The sequence below is a fragment of the Hemiscyllium ocellatum genome, chromosome 16 (genome assembly GCF_020745735.1).
Source record: "Hemiscyllium ocellatum isolate sHemOce1 chromosome 16, sHemOce1.pat.X.cur, whole genome shotgun sequence".
NCBI classification, from domain to species: domain Eukaryota; kingdom Metazoa; phylum Chordata; class Chondrichthyes; order Orectolobiformes; family Hemiscylliidae; genus Hemiscyllium; species Hemiscyllium ocellatum.
In genome coordinates this window covers 6,665,432-6,683,258 of record NC_083416.1, presented here as the reverse complement: position 1 = coordinate 6,683,258, position 17,827 = coordinate 6,665,432, and the positions used below count along the sequence as shown (strand labels likewise).

At 43.5% G+C, this 17,827-nt stretch overlaps 1 protein-coding gene across 1 annotated transcript; it reads left to right on the top strand.

The window, feature by feature from the left end:
* Positions 1–2,144: 2,144 nt before the first annotated feature.
* On the top strand, positions 2,145–6,670 carry LOC132823528 (ferritin light chain-like). Its single transcript, XM_060837470.1, is given in 4 exon segments — positions 2,145–2,187; positions 4,938–4,993; positions 6,312–6,405; positions 6,408–6,670. Coding segments are annotated over 4 exon segments (456 nt in total).
* The last annotated feature ends 11,157 nt before the right edge of the window (positions 6,671–17,827 follow it).

The following is a 17,827-nucleotide window of genomic DNA, read 5'->3' as shown; positions in this document are numbered from 1 at the left end:
CTCTGTTTTCCAGCACCTCCCGTCCTCACTTTTCCCTAAATGATAGATCCACTGAGTGCAGTCCATGGACTGGTTTTGATCACAGAACACAGGGTTAACACTCCTTAGTCTAACCCAAACTAATTTGGTTGTACTCATGTTATTCCAGCCATTTTGTTTGTCTCCAGCGTCATCTTATTTTTGAATATTTGCAATTATCTCTCTGTCTTAATTAATCGGTTCATACGTCATTCCTTCACTTGTTATTCAGCCCGTCGACACTTCAATCACACTATTTGTATTTATCTGATGACACTCTGAAATAGCTGGAATTATCTTGCCATTATCTCTCTGCCTATATATTCCATACCTGTGCGCTTCCCTCCACTTCACCTGATGAAGGAACAGCTTGTGATTTTGAATAAACTTGTTGGACTATATCTTGGTGTCATATGATTTCTGACTTTCATGACTACTCAGATACAGAAGCAATCCATGTTCAAATGCAGCAAGATCGGGACAATATCCAGGATTGGGCTACAAGTGGCAAGTAACATTCGTGCCACATAAATGTCAAGCAATGACCATCCCCAATAAGAGACAATCTAACCATTGCTCCCCCTGACAGTCAATGGTGTTACCATCACTGAAACCCTCACTATCAACATCCTTGGATTAACATTGACAAGAGACTAAATGGGCTCACCACATAAACACAGTGGCTACAAGAACAGGCCAGGAATACTGTGGCAAGTAACTGACCTCCTGATTCTCCACAGACTGTCCACCATCTACCAAGTCAGGAATATGACCACAAATGTCTAAACGGGCACAGCTCCAGCAACAATGAAGAAGCTTGAGACCATTCAGGACAAAGCAATACATGCAGTTGGCATCTTATCCATAAACATCCACTCCCTCTACATGGGTGCTCAGTAGCAGCAGTGCATACTCTGTACAAGACACATTGCAGAATTCACCTAGGTTCCTTAGACAGCACCTTCCAAACTCAGGATCACTTCCATTAGAAGGACAAGGACAGCAGATACATGGGAACACCACCCCTTACGAGTTCTCCTCCAAGCCATTCACCATCCTGACTTGAAAATATTATTAGATTAGATTAGACTTACAGTGTGGAAACAGGCCCTTCGGCCCAACAAGTGCACACCGACCCGCCGAAGCGCAACCCACCCATACCCCTGCATTTACCCCTACCTAACACTACGGGCAATTTAGCATGGCCGTACCAGATCAGAGAATCAAAAGTATACTATGGAGGTAGAATAGATCCTAACTTCCTAATTGTTTTAAGAGGAAAGTGTGAGATGCTGTGTTCCAGATGTAATAATACACCACTAAGCTTTAATCAAAACACACATCATTCTTATAACAACCAAAATACAAAAAAAAGAAGAATTCTCATAACTTTATTGAAATACTTAACAAGATAATGTATTATTTAACCACAAATCATCAATTGCTCCTATATAAAGGCAGCATCTCATAGACACACCCCGGGCAAAGGCAATTCAGCATAAGTTATTATCCTCATGTGCTGTCTGTCTCCAATCCTGAAAAAAACATGAATTTGATTTTTAGGAGGAAGCCTCTATGTCTAAGACTTCACTGTAGCAGCAGAGAATTCAAACTGTTAGCTCTGACAGACAACCAGAAGCACCAACTAACTAAAAGCAAAATTAAAGTCTTTTGGGTCTCTGTGAGAGCCTGGCCCTGCCCACTCACAATTTCTTTGTCTTCCTTTAACAAAAAAGCACTCAGGTAGAAATCAAAGCAGTTTACCAACTGCCTGTCTGAAGGAGATGTTTTCGTTCCACTGTGACAACAAGAGAAACAGGAGGGAACACATCTCTTAAAGGCACAGTTCATCAAGATGTATTGCCATTCCTTCACTGTCACTGAGAACAAAATCTCTAACAGCATGGGGGTCTACCTATAGTACTTAAACTGCAGGGGTTCAAGAAGGCAGCTCACCGCCACCTTCTCAACTGAAACTAGGGATGGGCAATAAATGCTGGCCCATCCAGCAACACCCACATCTCATGAATGAATTTTAAAAAATGTGTTGCTCATGCTGTACTTCCATGCGCATGTTGAAGTGGTCAGTAATCATATGATTGTGCATATGAAAAGCGTGAACAACCATGTGGGGCGTAAAATACTGGCTGCCAGCACTAGGAAGAAGAGGTAATCCCAGGCGACATTGAAAAGGAACCAAGTTGACACAAAACATGGGGATAATGCACAATCTCACAGGCTGCACAGGGGCACACAACTGATTCCCTCTCACTTTAAACTGCGATTATAATGTGTACAAGATCATCTTGCAATGATGCTGCGTGTGGGTGATTTATGTCTAGGAAGGCAAAGTCCCAGCATTTACCATCTTTTCATCTCTTTCTGTGACATACCCGGTGTTGCATCGATCAGACTAAGGTCCAATGGCATCTGAACACACGAGCAAGGATCTTTGTGAAGGCCCACCATTCACTAGTATGATGGCTGTTCTAATTTTAACCTATACTCTGTATTCCTGCATATTCCCAATAATCTTATACCCTTTTGTTAATCAAGGATTGATCTACCGTTGCCTTAAACCTATGAAAAGATTCTGCATTCATGGTCTTTTTGAGGAAGGACACTTACAACCCTCACGTAATTGTTTTCCTTGTGTCTGTTGCAAAAAGAAGATCCCTTATTTTTTAAACAGTGATGCCTAGTTCTAGAATCTCACAGAAGAGGAAACCTTCTTTCGACATTCATCCGGTCAAGCCCCCATAGGTTTCAATTAAGTCATCACTGACTCCTCTAAACCTCAGACAATACAGGTCTAGCCTTTACTCATAAGGCATTGTTTTCATTCCAGGTATTAGTCTAGTGTTGCTCAGACCTTTGAGTAGAGGAGTTTGGACGTCATATTGAGGTTGTACAGGACATTGGTGAGGCGTCTTCTGAAGTATTCTTGCAGTTCTGGTTACCCTGTTATAAGAAGGATATTACTAAGTTAGAGAGGTGTTATGATGGTAAGAGGTTAATATTCTCTGTTAGACTTAAAGAAATAAAGTTAGTAATTCTTACTTTAAATAGTGACTTTTGGGACAGTTCTTTGCCACTTGAATTTTAACAGCTTACAGCACAGGATGAATCCTTTCTGTGCAGTTGGTTTTATTTAGCAGAGAGGTTTGCCCTGCATCATAACAGAGGCTCAGAAGAGATTGACCAGGATGTTGCCAGAAATGGAGGGTTTGAGGCATAAGGAGAGGCTGTAAGCTGGGATGTTTTGCCCTGGAGTGTAGGGAGTTATAGAGGTTTATAACATCATGAAGGGTATTGATACAGTGAATAGCAAGTGTATTTCTCCTCAGGTGAGGGATTTCGAAACTAGAGGACTAGGGGACTTTGTAAACTTTTTACTGTACTCATTTGAGTGCATGTGACAATAAAGCTAATTCATATTTTTAAGGTGAGAGGAGAAAGGTTTAAAAAGACATGAGGGACAACTTTTTAACAACATATGGTTCGTGTGTGGAATGAGCTTCCAGAGGAAGTACTTGGTGCAGGTACAAAGTTACAACATTTAAAATACATTTGGATAGGTACATGAGTAGGAAATGTTTGGAGAGATATGGGAAAGGAGCAGAGAGCTGGGATTAGTTTGGTTTGGGATTATGTTTGGCATGGACTGGTTGGGCATAATGCTCTGTTCCCATGCTGTATGACTCTATGACTCACGAAAAGAAAATTGTCCCATCTGTCTTAAATGTCCCATCTGCTTTATTTTTGAACAGTTGCCATTAGTTCTCGATTTTTTCATAAGAGGAAACATCCTCCCCATATTGACACTGTCAAGATCCCATGGGATTTTGTGTGTTTCCATCAAGTCACTTCACACTATTCTCTGCCCAGCAGATAAAAATATTGCCTGTGCAATCTTTCCTCATAAGACAGCCCATCCATGCCTGGTAAACCTTCTCTGAACTATTTCCAAAATACCTCCTACTCGTGTATTTAATTCCCCTCGATTTAAATGATAATATTCTACAAGCTTGCTGATTTACTTAGTGAACCTGCAAACCAGCACAAAGATGTCCAGATCCCTTTGCATCTCAGAGTTTCTCAATCTCTCACCAATATCCCAAAATGAAATGTTAGTAAAACTTGCCAATGCCACATACTGATCTGACTCTTCTTGTATTCTTCCACCAGTGAGCTCCTGTACTATCAGTTTCTGCTTTTTTGAGTATTAATAGTGAGTGGAGGGGTTAACTTCTTTTCTCTCTGGGAGGCTTCCTTTCAATGTTTTTCCTGCCAAAATCGACAACTTCACATGGTCCAACATTATACTCCATTTGTCAGTTCTTTGCACACTTGCTTAACTTACCTGTACTCTTTTGTGACCTCCTTACGTCGTCTTCATAATTTTGTTACCTATCTATCTTTGTTTCATTAGCAAATGTACCTTCTGTCTCTTCTTCTACTTTATTTGTATAAATTGCAACATGTTGAACTCTCAGTACTAATCTCTGTTGGGACAAAACTAATTACTTCATGCTAATTTAAAAAAGGCCCTTTCTCATCTATTCTGTTAGCTCATCAATTTTTCATCTAAATGATAATATCATAGCCTGCACCGTGAGTGTTTACTCCACAATAACATTTATAGTACTTCATCTGGAAACCTAAATACTTTACATTCACCAGTGTCCCTTTATCCATATAACATGCAGATAATGGAAAGAATTGACACCTCCACCATTCGTTTTATTCATATTTTACAGAGAACATTTGGCTGAAAAAATCTTGTACGCTTAAAAGACCAAAAAAAAGCACATCAAATTAAAAAATCTCTGGGATGTGGACATTGCTGGTTATTTTTGTCCATCGTTAATTTTTCTTGAGAAGGTCTTGAGCTCTCTTGAGCTGTTTTCATTTTGTAGATAAGCTCACTGGGCTGTTAGGAAGGGAGATGCAGGGCTTTGACCCTGCAACAGTTGTAAGTTTTGCCGATTAGGATGACGTAAACTTTGGAGGGAATCTTGATTATGCTTTTGTACAAATTTTATTACCCCATACTGTTGTCAAAAGTCACTCTTAAACCTTCAGTTCCTACAATCTTCATTCAGAAATATCCGTAACTACCGCAAACCCATACTAATGTGTGCAATCTACATTTTTTACCTCGTGCCAATGATTGGAAGTGTGGTAGGCAAACAGTTTGCGATATGAGTCCACGTGCCATTGCTTTCAAGTTTATGACTTGTTTTCACACATCATGGAATTTGACTCAAAACTCTTCATGAATGATCAAACTCTTGTAGTTTGCGTTGGTTATTAGATTATCTTCTCATCCATAAGCAGTTTCACAGGTCACAATATTTATCTTACCTTTAGTACACCATCTTTGCAGCCATTGCCTTGGTCTGTTCAATCACCGTATGATCTGTATGCCATTGTATGTTATGATCTGCCCGTGTTGCACAGAAAACAAAACTTTTCACTGTATTTAGGTATATGGTATGATAATGAATCAAATCAAATCAGAAGGTTGGAAGCAACATCAGACTCCAGTCAGCCTTAAGAGCTCTGGGCTAGGATAAGGTGAAGGGCAATTGCTACAAAGGAACTCATTTACAACACGGTGAGATAGTTCTGCAACAATTTGTTCTTGGGCTTTTACACGGAAGATAACCATGTAGATCAAAGGCTAAGCTGACTCTATGGGGAACTATATCAAGTCTATGTAATCACTTCCAGGAAAGAGAAGGGGTTGACTAGTCAGATTGTCAAGAACTGGGCAATTCTGTAACTAAGTGAAAGTGCACATTTTTTTCACAAATTTGTGACAAACTTTAAATTAGTCTGGCAATAGTGAGTTGCAAAAATGTGTTGCTGGAAAAGCGCATTCCTGAAGAAGGGCTTATGCCCAAAACGTCGATTCTCCTGCTCCTTGGATGCTGCCTGACCTGCTGCGCTTTTCCAGCAACACATTTTTCTGCCCTGGTCTCCAGCGTCTGCAGTCCTCATTTTCTCCTGGCAATAGTGAGGTCCAGGTGGAAGGAAAGTGAAGAGACGAAGGAAGCAGGCATCAGGGTAAAGGTAACGAAAGTCAACAATTGAGAGATGGAGTTGGATTGTTAATTGGCTGTGGGAGAAAGGCCAAGAGCAGATATACTTTGAAAGTAGTTGCAGTGATTATAAGAAGGTCAGCCAGGTGGATCTTATAGAATCTGAGTTCCCTGACTGAGGGCTGTTAACCTGGCCCAATCAGGGAGCCCTGGCTGACAGATAGAAACAGGAGTGTTTAGTCCCAGGAGAAGCAGGAACATGCAGAGAAGCTGCTGAAATTCCAGAATCAACGTGGAGGCAGAGTCCTCCTCCAGGATGTGAAGAAGCAAGAGAGAGATGAGAGGGGTATGGTCTGCAGGCAATGCAGGTTGCCCTGGATCTGGAGAAGAATGTGAACCAGAGTTTGCTGGATCTACAGCAACTCACCACTGCCCAGACTGACCCTCATCTGTGTGACTTCCTGGAGTCTCACTATTTGGATGAAGAGGTTGAGATCATCAAGCGACTTGGGGACTATATCACTAACCTGAAGCGTCTGGGAACTCCTGAGAATGGGCTGGGAGAGTACCTGTTTGACAGGCTCTCACTGGAGGACAGCTGTTAGTGGGGCATTGAATACTGTTAGTGTCCCACTTCCTCTTTCTCTGGATGATGTCAAAAGTACTTTTTCAAAAGTGGCTACATTGAATAACTTGAACATAATTAAAGAAAAATCTGCCTGTGAAAGTAAAAGAAACAGGAGTGTCAGAGGTTCTGCTCATTCTGATAGCTGGCTCCAAGGAAGCCAGATCAGGGTCAAATACAATGCACATGTAAATAAAGGGTGAGTTGGTGATGGAATACTGGTTTCTGGGGAGTTAATTCTATAGTATTCCTGGATAGCATGTTAATCTTCCAATATCTCAAGAACATCCTGCAATTTTCAAAGTGAGGCAGGGTTGGAGGAGCCAGTAGCTTATATTCTTCCAATTAATGGCTTTAAGCATGTAGCTGGGACTGTGTACTGCCCCTTTAAGACATCGGTCCAGGTGACCTTGAGAATAGAGCTTGGGGCCAGGTTAGGTCTGGCTGTGTAGCTGTAAATTTGCTTAACAAAGGCTTTCAGGCTTGTTCAGAATCTGGAGATGGACAAGTGTAACATTTTCAAAGGTACACATGGGAAATTCAAATGATTAGATTAGATTACTTACAGTGTGGAAACAGGCCCTTCGGCCCAACAAGTCCACACCGACTCTCCGAAGCAGAACTCACCCAGACCCATTCTCCTACATTTACCTCTTCACCTAACACTACCGGTTTACTCACACTAACTAACCTACAATTTAACATGGCCAATTCACCCTAACCTGCACTTTTATGGATTGTAGGAGGAAACCTCACACAGACACGGGGAGAATGCACAAACTCCACACAGAGAGTCGCCTGAGGCGGGAATTGAACCCGGGTCTCTGGCGCTGTGAGGCAGCAGTACGAGCCACTGTGCCACCGTGCTGCCCACAGGATCTGGGACATAAAAGAGGGGGAGGCGTGGCCTTGTTAGTTAAGGATAGTATAGCGGTGGCTGAGAGAACTTTTGATGAGGACTCGTCTACTGAGGTAGTGTGGGCTGAGGTTAGAAACAGGAGAGGAGAGGACACACTGCTCAGAGTTTTTTATAGGCCTCTGCAGAGTTCCAGGGAGGTGGAAGAGAGGATTAGCAAAATTATTCTGGGTAGGAGTGAAAGGAACAGGGTGGTCATTATGGGGGACTTTAACTTCCCCAACATTGACTGGAAATGCTATAACTCTCGTACGTCTGATGGGTCAGTTTTTGACCAATGTGTACGGGAGGGTTTCCTGACATAGTATGTCGAAGGGCCAACAAAAGGGGAGGCCACACTGGATCTGGTGCTTGGTAATGAACCAGGCCAGGTGTCTGATTTAGTTGTTGGTGAGCACTTTCGAGAGAGTGACCATAATTCAACTACGTTTAGTTTTGTGATGGAAAGGGATAGGTTCATGCCACAGGGCAAGAGTTATCGATGGGGCAAGGGCAATTATAATGCGATTAGGCAGAAATTAGGATGAATAGAATGGGGTAACAAAATGCAGGCAATGCAAAAAATGGAAATGTGGAGCAGGTTTAAGGTACAGATATTGCGTGTCCTTGATAGGTATGGCCCTGTCAGGCAGGAAGGAAGTGATAAGGTAAGGGAACTGTGGTTTACAACAGAATTTGCATCTCTTGTTCTGAAGAAGAAGAAGGCTTATGTGTTGATGAGGCAAGATTGGTCAGATGAGGCGATGGAGAGTTACTGATCAGTTAGGAAGAATTTAAAGAGAGAGTTAAGAAGATCAAAGAGATGACACGAGCAGTCTTTAGCAAATAGAATAAAGGAGAACTCTAAAGCTTTCTATAGGTATGTGAGGAATAAAAGGATGATTAAGGTCAGAATAGGAGGATAAAGTGAGGTCTGCAGATGCTGACACATCGATGACTGTATAGGTGCTGCCTCGTGCACCCACGAGGAGGTTGAACAGTTCATCCACTTTATCAACACCTTCCACCCAGACCTCAAATTCACCTGGACCATCTCAGACTCCTCCCTCCCCTTCCTAGACCTTTCTATTTCTATCTCGGGCGACCGAATCAACACAGACATCTACTATAAACCGACTGACTCCCACAGCTACCTAGATTACACCTCCTCCCACCCTGCCCCCTGTAAAAACGCCATCCCATATTCCCAATTCCTTCGTCTCCGCCGCATCTGCTCCCAGGAGGACCAGTTCTAATACCGTACAGCCCAGATGGCCTCCTTCTTCAAGGACCGCAGATTCCCCCCAGACGTGATCGACGATGCCCTCCACTGCAAATCCTCCACTTCCCGCTCCACCACCCTTGAGCCCCGCCCCTCCAATTGCCACCAAGACAGAACCCCACTGGTTCTCACCTACACCCCACCAACCTCCATATACAGCGTATCATCCGCCGTCATTTCCGCCACCTCCAAACGGACCCCACGACCAGGGATATATTTCCCTCCCCTCCCCTATCAGCATTCCAAAAGGACCACTCCCTCCGTGACTCCCTCATCAGGTCCACACCCCCCACCAATCCAACCTCCACTCCCGGCACCTTCCCCTGCAACCGCAAGAAATGCAAAACTTGCGCCCACACCTCCCCCCTTACTTCTCTCCTAGGCCCCAAGGGATCCTTCCATATCCGCCACAAATTCACCTGCACCTCCACACACATCATCTATTGCATCCGCTGCACCGATGTGGCCTCCTCTATATTGGGGAGACAGGCCGTCTACTTGCGGAATGTTTCAGAGAACACCTCTGGGACACCCGGACCAACCAACCCAACCACCCCGTGGCTCAACACTTTAACTCCTCCTCCCACTCCACCAAGGACATGCAGGTCCTTGAACTCCTCCATTGCCTGACCATAACAACATGATGGTTGGAGGAAGAGCGCCTCATCTTCCGCCGAGGAACCCTCCAACCACAAGGGATGAACTCAGATTTCTCCAGTTTCCTCATTTCCCCTCCCCCCACCTTGTCTCAGTCAAATCCCTCGAACTCAGCACCGCCCTCCTAACCTGCAATCTTCTTCCTGACCTCTCCGCCCCCACCCCACTCCGGCCTATCACCCTCACCTTGACCTCCTTCCACCTATCACATCTCCATCGCCCCTCCCCCAAGTCCCTCCTCCTTACCTTTTATCTTAGCCTGCTGGACACACTTTCCTCATTCCTGAAGAAGGGCTTATGCCCGAAACGTCGAATTTCCTGTTCCTTGAATGCTGCCTGACCTGCTGCGCTTTTCCAGCAACACATTTTCAGCTAGGGTAGGAATAGAGCCAATCAAAGACAGAAGTGGGAAGTTGAGTGTGGACCCTGCGGAGATCAGAGAGGTGCTAAATGAACATTTCTCATTGGTTTTCACTCAGGAAAAGGAGAATATTGTAGAGGAGAAGAATGAGGTGCGAGATATTAAACTAGAAAGGTTCAAGGTTAGTTATGAACAGGTGTTATCAATTCTAGAAGGAATGAAAGTAGACAAGTCCCCTGGGCCGGATGAGATTTATCTGAGGATTCTCTGGGAAGCTAAGGAGGAGATTGCAGAGCCTTTGGCTTTGATCTTTGAGTCGTCATTGTCTACAGGTTTTGGGACCAATGCTGTTTGTCATTTTTATAAATGACTTAGACGCAGGCATAGGTGGATGGATTAGTAAATTTCCAGATGACACAAAAGTCGGTGGAGTAGTGGACAGTGTGGAAGAATGTTACAGGTTGCAGGGGGACTTGGATAAACTGCAGAATTGGGCTGAGAGGGGGCAAATCGAGTTCAATGCAGCTAAATGTGAAGTGATGCACTTTGGGAAGAATAAGAGGAAGGCAGAGTACTGGGTCAATGGAAAGATTCTTGGTAGTATGGACCTGCAGAGGGATTTTGGAGTCCATGTACATAGATCCCTGAAAGTTGCCACTCAGGTGGATAGTGCTGTTAAGAAGGCATACAGTGTGTTAGGTTTCATTTGTAGAGGGATTGAGTTCCAGAGCTGTAATATCATGCTGCAACTATACAAACTGCTGGTGCAGCCACACTTGGAATATTGTGTACAGATCTGGTCCCCTTATTTCGGAAAGAATGTGGAAATATTGGAAAAGGTGCAGAGGAGATTTACCGGGATGTTGCCTGGTCTGGAGGGAAGGTCTTATGAGGAAAGGCTGAGAGACTTGAACCTGTTCTCATTGGCAAGAAGAAGGCTAAGAGGGGATTTGATGGAGACATACAAGATGATCAGAGGATTAGATAGGGTAGACAGTGAAAGTAGTTTTCCTAGGATGATGACGACAGCGTGTACGAGAGGGCATAACTACAAATTGAGGGGTGATAGATTTAAGACAGATGGCAGGGCAGGTTATGTACGCAGAGAGTGGTGAGGACGTGGAATACACTATCTGCTAATGTAGTCAACTCAGCCACATTAGGGAGATTTAAACAATCCTTGGATAAACACATGGATGATTTTGGGATAGTGTAGGGGGACGAGCTGAGATTAGGTCACAGGTCGGCACAACATTGAGGGCCGAAGGGCCTGTTCTGCGCAGTATTGTTCTATGTTCTCTGCTCTATGTTAATTGTTGCTGTTTTTCAACTTTGAGGGGGAAATAAAATGAAAGTCAGTCTGAGGAACCTGAGTTAGCATTGCACGAGCATAACGGAATAAGTGCCGGGCTGGTTAGTGTTTTGATTTTCAAATACACAGTGAGGCTGCTTGACCTGCATGGGTTACAGCAAGTCCAGTCATCTACCTTCACACGTCACCCTGCAGTTTGTACCCTCTGGTATTTAGGTGTCTAATTATAAGTTACTAAAATACCACAAGGTAGGCTTGTAGGAACTTGAATCAGGAACAGCTTGTTAAGCATATTTACAGCTATACAGTCAAACCTAGACAGCCCCAAGCTCCATTCTCCAGGTCACCTGGCCTGTTCTCTTAAAGGAGCAGCACATACCTCCAACTGCATGCATAAATCCCCTCACCCATTATTTCAAAAACTCCTATATATATAGCAATGATAAATGTTCTGCAGGCATCGTAATCCACATATGTATATGGTTGGGAATATTTACAAGCAGGGAGGATGACTGCTCCCCATCCATACGAGCTAACCCTCCCATTGTCTACATCAACAGGATCAGTCTCTCAAGGGGATGGTGGTTCTAGAATGCCAGCTCCTTGCCTTGGGAGGCTTTCTGGTGTTTTCTCCCAGACTTGCGGAAGCTTCACTCCACTGACGACCTCTGGTCAGGAAATCTAGAAACAGTCCATGCAATGATCTTATTGAATGGTGGAGCAGGTTCGATGGGCCAGATGGCCTATTCCTGCTCCTGGCTTCTGTGTTCTTATGTAAATAAGATGCAAATGTCATGATTCAGTCAAAGAGCCAAAGCATAAGCCTGGTACCTGTCAGAATATAGTTAGGAGCTGCTAAGAGATTGAGACAAATGAGGTTTGAAGACTAGGCTGGTATAAGCAATTAGAGTCAAAGAATGTGGTGCTGGGAAAGCACAGCTGGTCAGGCAGCATCCAAGGAGCAGGAGAGTTGACATTTCAAGCATAAGCTCTTCATTCCTGATGAGGACTTTATGCTCGGAACGTCAACTCTCCTGTCCCCCGGATGCTGCCTGACCTGCTGTGCTTTCCCAGCACCACACTCTTCAACTCTGATCTCCAGCATCTGCAGTCCTCACTTTCTCGGCATAAGCGACTAATATTAGTTTCATATAAACAAATAAGAGTAGAGTTGGGCTTATACACTGCTGCCTTCCATCAGGTTTCATGCCATGTGTTCTAATAATGTTGTAGAGCTCTTTGTGCACATGCTCAGTCACTATTACAGTGCGAGTACTATTAACCCTTAACTCTACCCTGACAGATCAATGGATTCTCCAGTCTCACCTGTTATATGGGTCTGTTGTGTTATGATTTTGCCCAACACTTCAGCACGATGACCTCCTGTCAGAACAGAGTTCACCTCTGTTCATTACTCTGGAGCTGCAGCCACTGAATATTTCCAACTTTTTCTACTCGCAATTTCCAGTATCCACAATTTCTTCTGCTTTTCTATGGCCCTCCGCCAGTTTGCAGTTTAACACTAATGAATGTACGTGGAGCTGCTTTCAATTTTATTCGAACTGCACATCTCTTTCCACTGGGACCTTTGTGAGTGATTACAGTGCTCTGCCAGGCTGACAGAATATTGAAATGATATGTCTAATGTGTCTGTCAACAACGGCTAACAACCTTTGAGGTTTTTTTTTGAAATTCCAGTGTTGATACCCTTCCTTTCTTTGAACTAATTATTTGTATTTTTTAAAAATTAGTGTCATTTTTAAATGTTAATCACTGCTTCTTTGTCACTTCTTCTGAATCTGATTACAATTCTGGTGGTGTGGTTTATTGATTGATAATTTGAATGAGAGACTTTGTTGATCTGGAACAGGAAATAGGATTTTTCTTTTTAAAAATACTGAAAATCTTACCTATTTTCCTTGCTGTCTTTTTTGGTCTTCCCTGTTTTAAATCCATTTGGACTCAACTTTCTGAAACATTCCCTGATCATACAATGATTCATTTTGAGAGACAAGAAATAAATTCATTGATATAGAGCCTTTCCCAAGAAGTTTCAGAAGAGTTTTGAAGCCAGTTAGACCCTTTGTAAGTGTGCTTTAAAGCAAATGGAAAATGAAAATGGTAATGTTTCAGTGCAGTGCGCAAGTCTTTGAAGAGACTACATCTCAAAGTTATGTGCCCTGTTTCGGTTTTCATATCCGAAAATATATGATCATGTCGGAATCAGTTCAAAGAAGGTTCACGTGACTCATTCTTGTGTGAGGCTGCCCTTAAACAAGGTTATGTTGCCCTTGATTTTTTTTCAAGAGGGGTTGTAAAGGCATTGGTGCCAAAATGGCTAACAGACACTGTCTAAGTCAACAATCAAAGGAGGCCTTGAAGTTCTTTTTAAAAACAGTTGCACAATGACAGGAGAGTGGCCAGTTCTCCTTGTTCAAGTATTTTCTAGTTTGGTTTAGTTTTAGCATGCAATCAATAAATTAAAAACTGCTGGGGAACTAGAGAAGCAGCTACAGTGAAAAGAGTTCCATGTTTCAACAGATGTTTCTTGCCTCAGCTTTCTCTCTGAAACCTCTCCTGTCTGTAAGAGCCTGTGTTTGAATTGATCTTTTTTAAGGGGTGTGTTTCTGGGAAGTTGATTGAAGCAGCTCTGTTAAGTTGAGATATCGTGTCAGTTGCATTTCAAAATAAGTTGTTATTCTAAATTCTGTTTTCTTTTTGTTTTGTCTCATGTCTAAATAAATTATGTTTTGTTTAAAGCTGAGTGGTTTGTCCAGCTGCATTGCTCCTGGAATATCCACTATACATCTGCCTTTACAAAAAATAAAAAGTTAGAGTTTGTCAACCTTCTTAAAATGGCATAAGGTGGTCAGGCCTGGTCCATAACTCTCGGGATGAGAGACTTATCTTGTGGCGATGGATTGAACAGATTGACCTATATCCATTGGCATATAGAAAAATGAAAGGTGAACTTCTTGAAACACATAGTTTCCTGAGGGGTACTTGACAGAGAGGACACTGATGGGATGGAGGTAAAATGCTGTGGATGCTGGAAATCAGAAACAAACACAGAAAATGCTAGAGAAACACAACAGATCTGACAGCATCCGTGGCTGCATTCATATTCACGCTCACACACTCACATGCACACGTTCACACTCTCTCACACAAACACACACACACACACTCGCATTCTCTCCCACACACTCACAAACACACACACACTCTCTCTCTCTCCTCGCATGCACGCACACAAATATTAGTCTATGAAGTGAATTTGCATTTGCAGAATTTTAATTGCAGGTACATTCTATTTTGTTCAAAAAGCACACAATCTGCAGGCAGTCAATCCATGTAACATTTTATAACATTTTACGACCAGTCTGGCTCAAGACTGGATACAGACAGACTCTAAGCTCACACCTTTAATGCATTGTTTGAGCTGAGATGTCATTTCTAAAATAAAATGTTAAATTATCTCAAGGATGTGACTTGAAAGAAGTTCTGATATTTACATATTAATGAACCGACGCCTGCAACCCATTCTAAAAGATGAAAGACTTAACAACAATCTAGGATTGCTTAATCTATGTGGGCGGCATGGTGGCACAATGCTCATCACTGCTGCCTCACAGCGCTAGAGAGCTGAGTTCAATTCCCGCCTCAGGTGACTGATTGTGTGGAGTATGCACATTCTCCCCGTGTCTGTGTGGGTTTCCTCCAGGTGCTCTAGTTTCTGCCCACAGTCCAAAAATGTGCAGGTTAGGTGAATTGGCCATGCTAAATTGCCTTTAGTGTTAGGCGAAGGGGTAAATGTAGGGGGGTGGGTGGCAGGTCGGTGTGGACTTGTTGGACTGAAGGGCCTGTTTCCACACTGTAAGTACTCTTATCATCACATTGACACTGTGATCCTTTGCTATAAATTCTGTGTCTTATGATCCTGTTCCACAGCTACCTGATGAAGGAACAGTGCTCTGAAAGCTAGTACTTCCACATAAACCTGCAGGACTATAATCTGGTATTGTGCAACTCTTAATAGCATCTGTGGAGAAAGAGTTAAATTCAGAATTGAGGAGGAGAGTTTTAAAGGACTTGAAACAGTTTTTCTCTCTCCATAGATGTTGCCAAACCTGCCAAGGTTTTCTAGTATTCCCTGTGGATACTGGAGAGATGTTTCCTTTTGTGGAGTAAGTCTACCTGGATAACACACTTTAAGAATAAAAGATCTCCCTTTTAGGATTGATAATAAAGGGGATTTTATTTCCTCTCAGAAGATTGCTCATCTGTGGAATTCTCTTTACTAAGAAGCAGTAGGTTTATTTGAAATCACAGTATCTAATAGGATTTAACATTACTTGTTAGTTCTGGTCCCTTCTACATGCATGATTGGTTTTTATTAGAAAATGTTTTTTTAAAAAGAGGCAGCACATTGGCTCAGTGGTTAGCACTGCTGCCTCACAGCACCAGGGCCCTGGGTTCGATTCCACCTTTGGGTGACTTCTGCGTAGAGTTTGCACATTATCTCCCACAGCCCAAAGATGTAGAGGTTAGTTGATTTGGCCATGCTAAATTGTCCACAGCGTACAGAGATTTGCAGGTTAGTTGCATTAGTCAAGGGTAAAGGTAGGGTAGAGGGTCTGGGTGGGAAACTGTTCTGAGGGTCGTTGTGCACTTGTTGGTCAAAGGGCTTGTGTTCATGCTGTAGGGATTCTATACAAGCTTTCAGAACACTGCTCCAAGAGCTTGCCTTTTCAAATAAACTTGTTGGACTATAACCTGGTGTTCTAGATTGGAGAGGTGCTGGAAGAGCACAGCAGATCAGGCAGCATCCGAGGAGCAGGAAAATTGATTTTTCTGGCAAAAGCCCTTCATCAGGAATAGAGGTAGAGTGCCTACAGGGTGGAGAGGTAAATGAGAGGAGGGTGGGGGTGGGGAGAAAGAAGCATAGAGTACAATAGGTGAGTGGGGGTGGGGATAAGGTGATAGGTCAGAGAGGAGGGTGGAGTGAATAGGTATAATCTGGTGTTGTGTGATTTCTGACTTTGCCCACCCCATTCCAACATCAGCACCTTCACATCATGAGATAGATTGAATTTTGATAGACGAGAGATTTGGGGAAGTGGGGACACTGGAGTTGACATCACAACCCCAGGTTAGCATGAACGTTTTGATGGTGGAGCAGGCTTGATGGGCTGAATGCCCTGCTCCAGCTCCTATGTTCCTTGCTATTATTGTCAGGGCAGGAAGGTTGACAGGTTGGTTTGAGCGCTCAGTGAGTTCCCACTTCCTGGACAACAATGAGATGTTTTGTTGCGATGTTGTCTGAGAGATACATATTGGCCAGGACACCAGAGAGATGTCCTCTGTTTCGCAAGTGATGTTCCTCATTCTTGATGAAGGACTAATACCCGAAATGTCAACTCTCCTGCTCTTTGGATGCTGCCTGACCTGCTGTGCTTTCCCAGTGCCACACTTTTCAACTTCCTCATACTTTATGTCATTGGAAAGCTTTCGTTGGCCTCTCACACTTCCAACAGTGCAGCACTCTCTGGCATTGGACAGGAATGTAGCTCGCGTTTGAACTAGACTCTCTGGACAATGCTGTCCCTCCAAAAAGCTTTGCTGTGAAGTGAGGGTTTAATGGTCTGATATTTTTACTTATTGCTTGTGTACATTTCTGCAAGAGTAAAAAGTATGGCACTGGAAAAGCACAGCAAATCAGGCAGCATCTGAGGAGCAGGGGTGTGGATAAGCCCTTCATCAGGAATGTGGAGGGGGAAGGGGACTGAGGGATAAATAGGGGGATGGAGGTGGGGCTGGGGGAAGGTAGGTGCGAAGGCAATAGGTGGATGCAGGTGGGGGATGATAGTGATAGATCAGCGGGAAATCAAGGTCACGTATAATATGCTGGTGAGCACTTTCTTATTGAGTTGTGAAATGGTGCCATAAACATTTTAAAGAGGGCACATCATTTATTTCATATTCCTATTTGATGTATTTATCGAGTGGATGTCGTTGTCAGTGAATAGCTGACTCATACCGGCGTGATGGAGACAGTGAGGTCGGCAGGTGCTGGAGATCAGAGTTGAGAGTGTGATGCTGGAAAAGCACAGCAGGTCAGGCAGCATCCAAGGAGCAGGAAAAAAACCCTCGCATTTCCTGATCCCCAGATGCTGCCGGACCTGCTGTGCTTTTCCAGCATCACGCTCTCAACTCCTACAGGCATGATACCCAGTCTATGCTGAGACAGGAAGGATGGCAGAAGACAATATATGTTGGTTAATCTCCCTGAATTAGAGAAAAGGCAGATCTCTTAGTGTTTCCACTACTGTTCACCACTGACTAACCTTTGCTGGAACTATGGGCATTTAAACAGCAGGGGGTGGGTTGAGGCGGTCCCAAACAAACATCTGAAAGCTGTTACCAACACAAACGGGGGCAGAAACAAAACATACCTAGCCTCTCAGAGCAGCCAGAAGGCCCATCAGAAGCAGTAGGTTCACCCCCACTGCCCCACCTCCCCCCCCCATCTAATGTTAAGGAAACCTCAGCGTCTGAGATGGATGCAGCCTTAATCCCGATACTGGAGGAAGAAGAGGAGGAAATCTTCTCAGGACGGGCTGCAAGAGA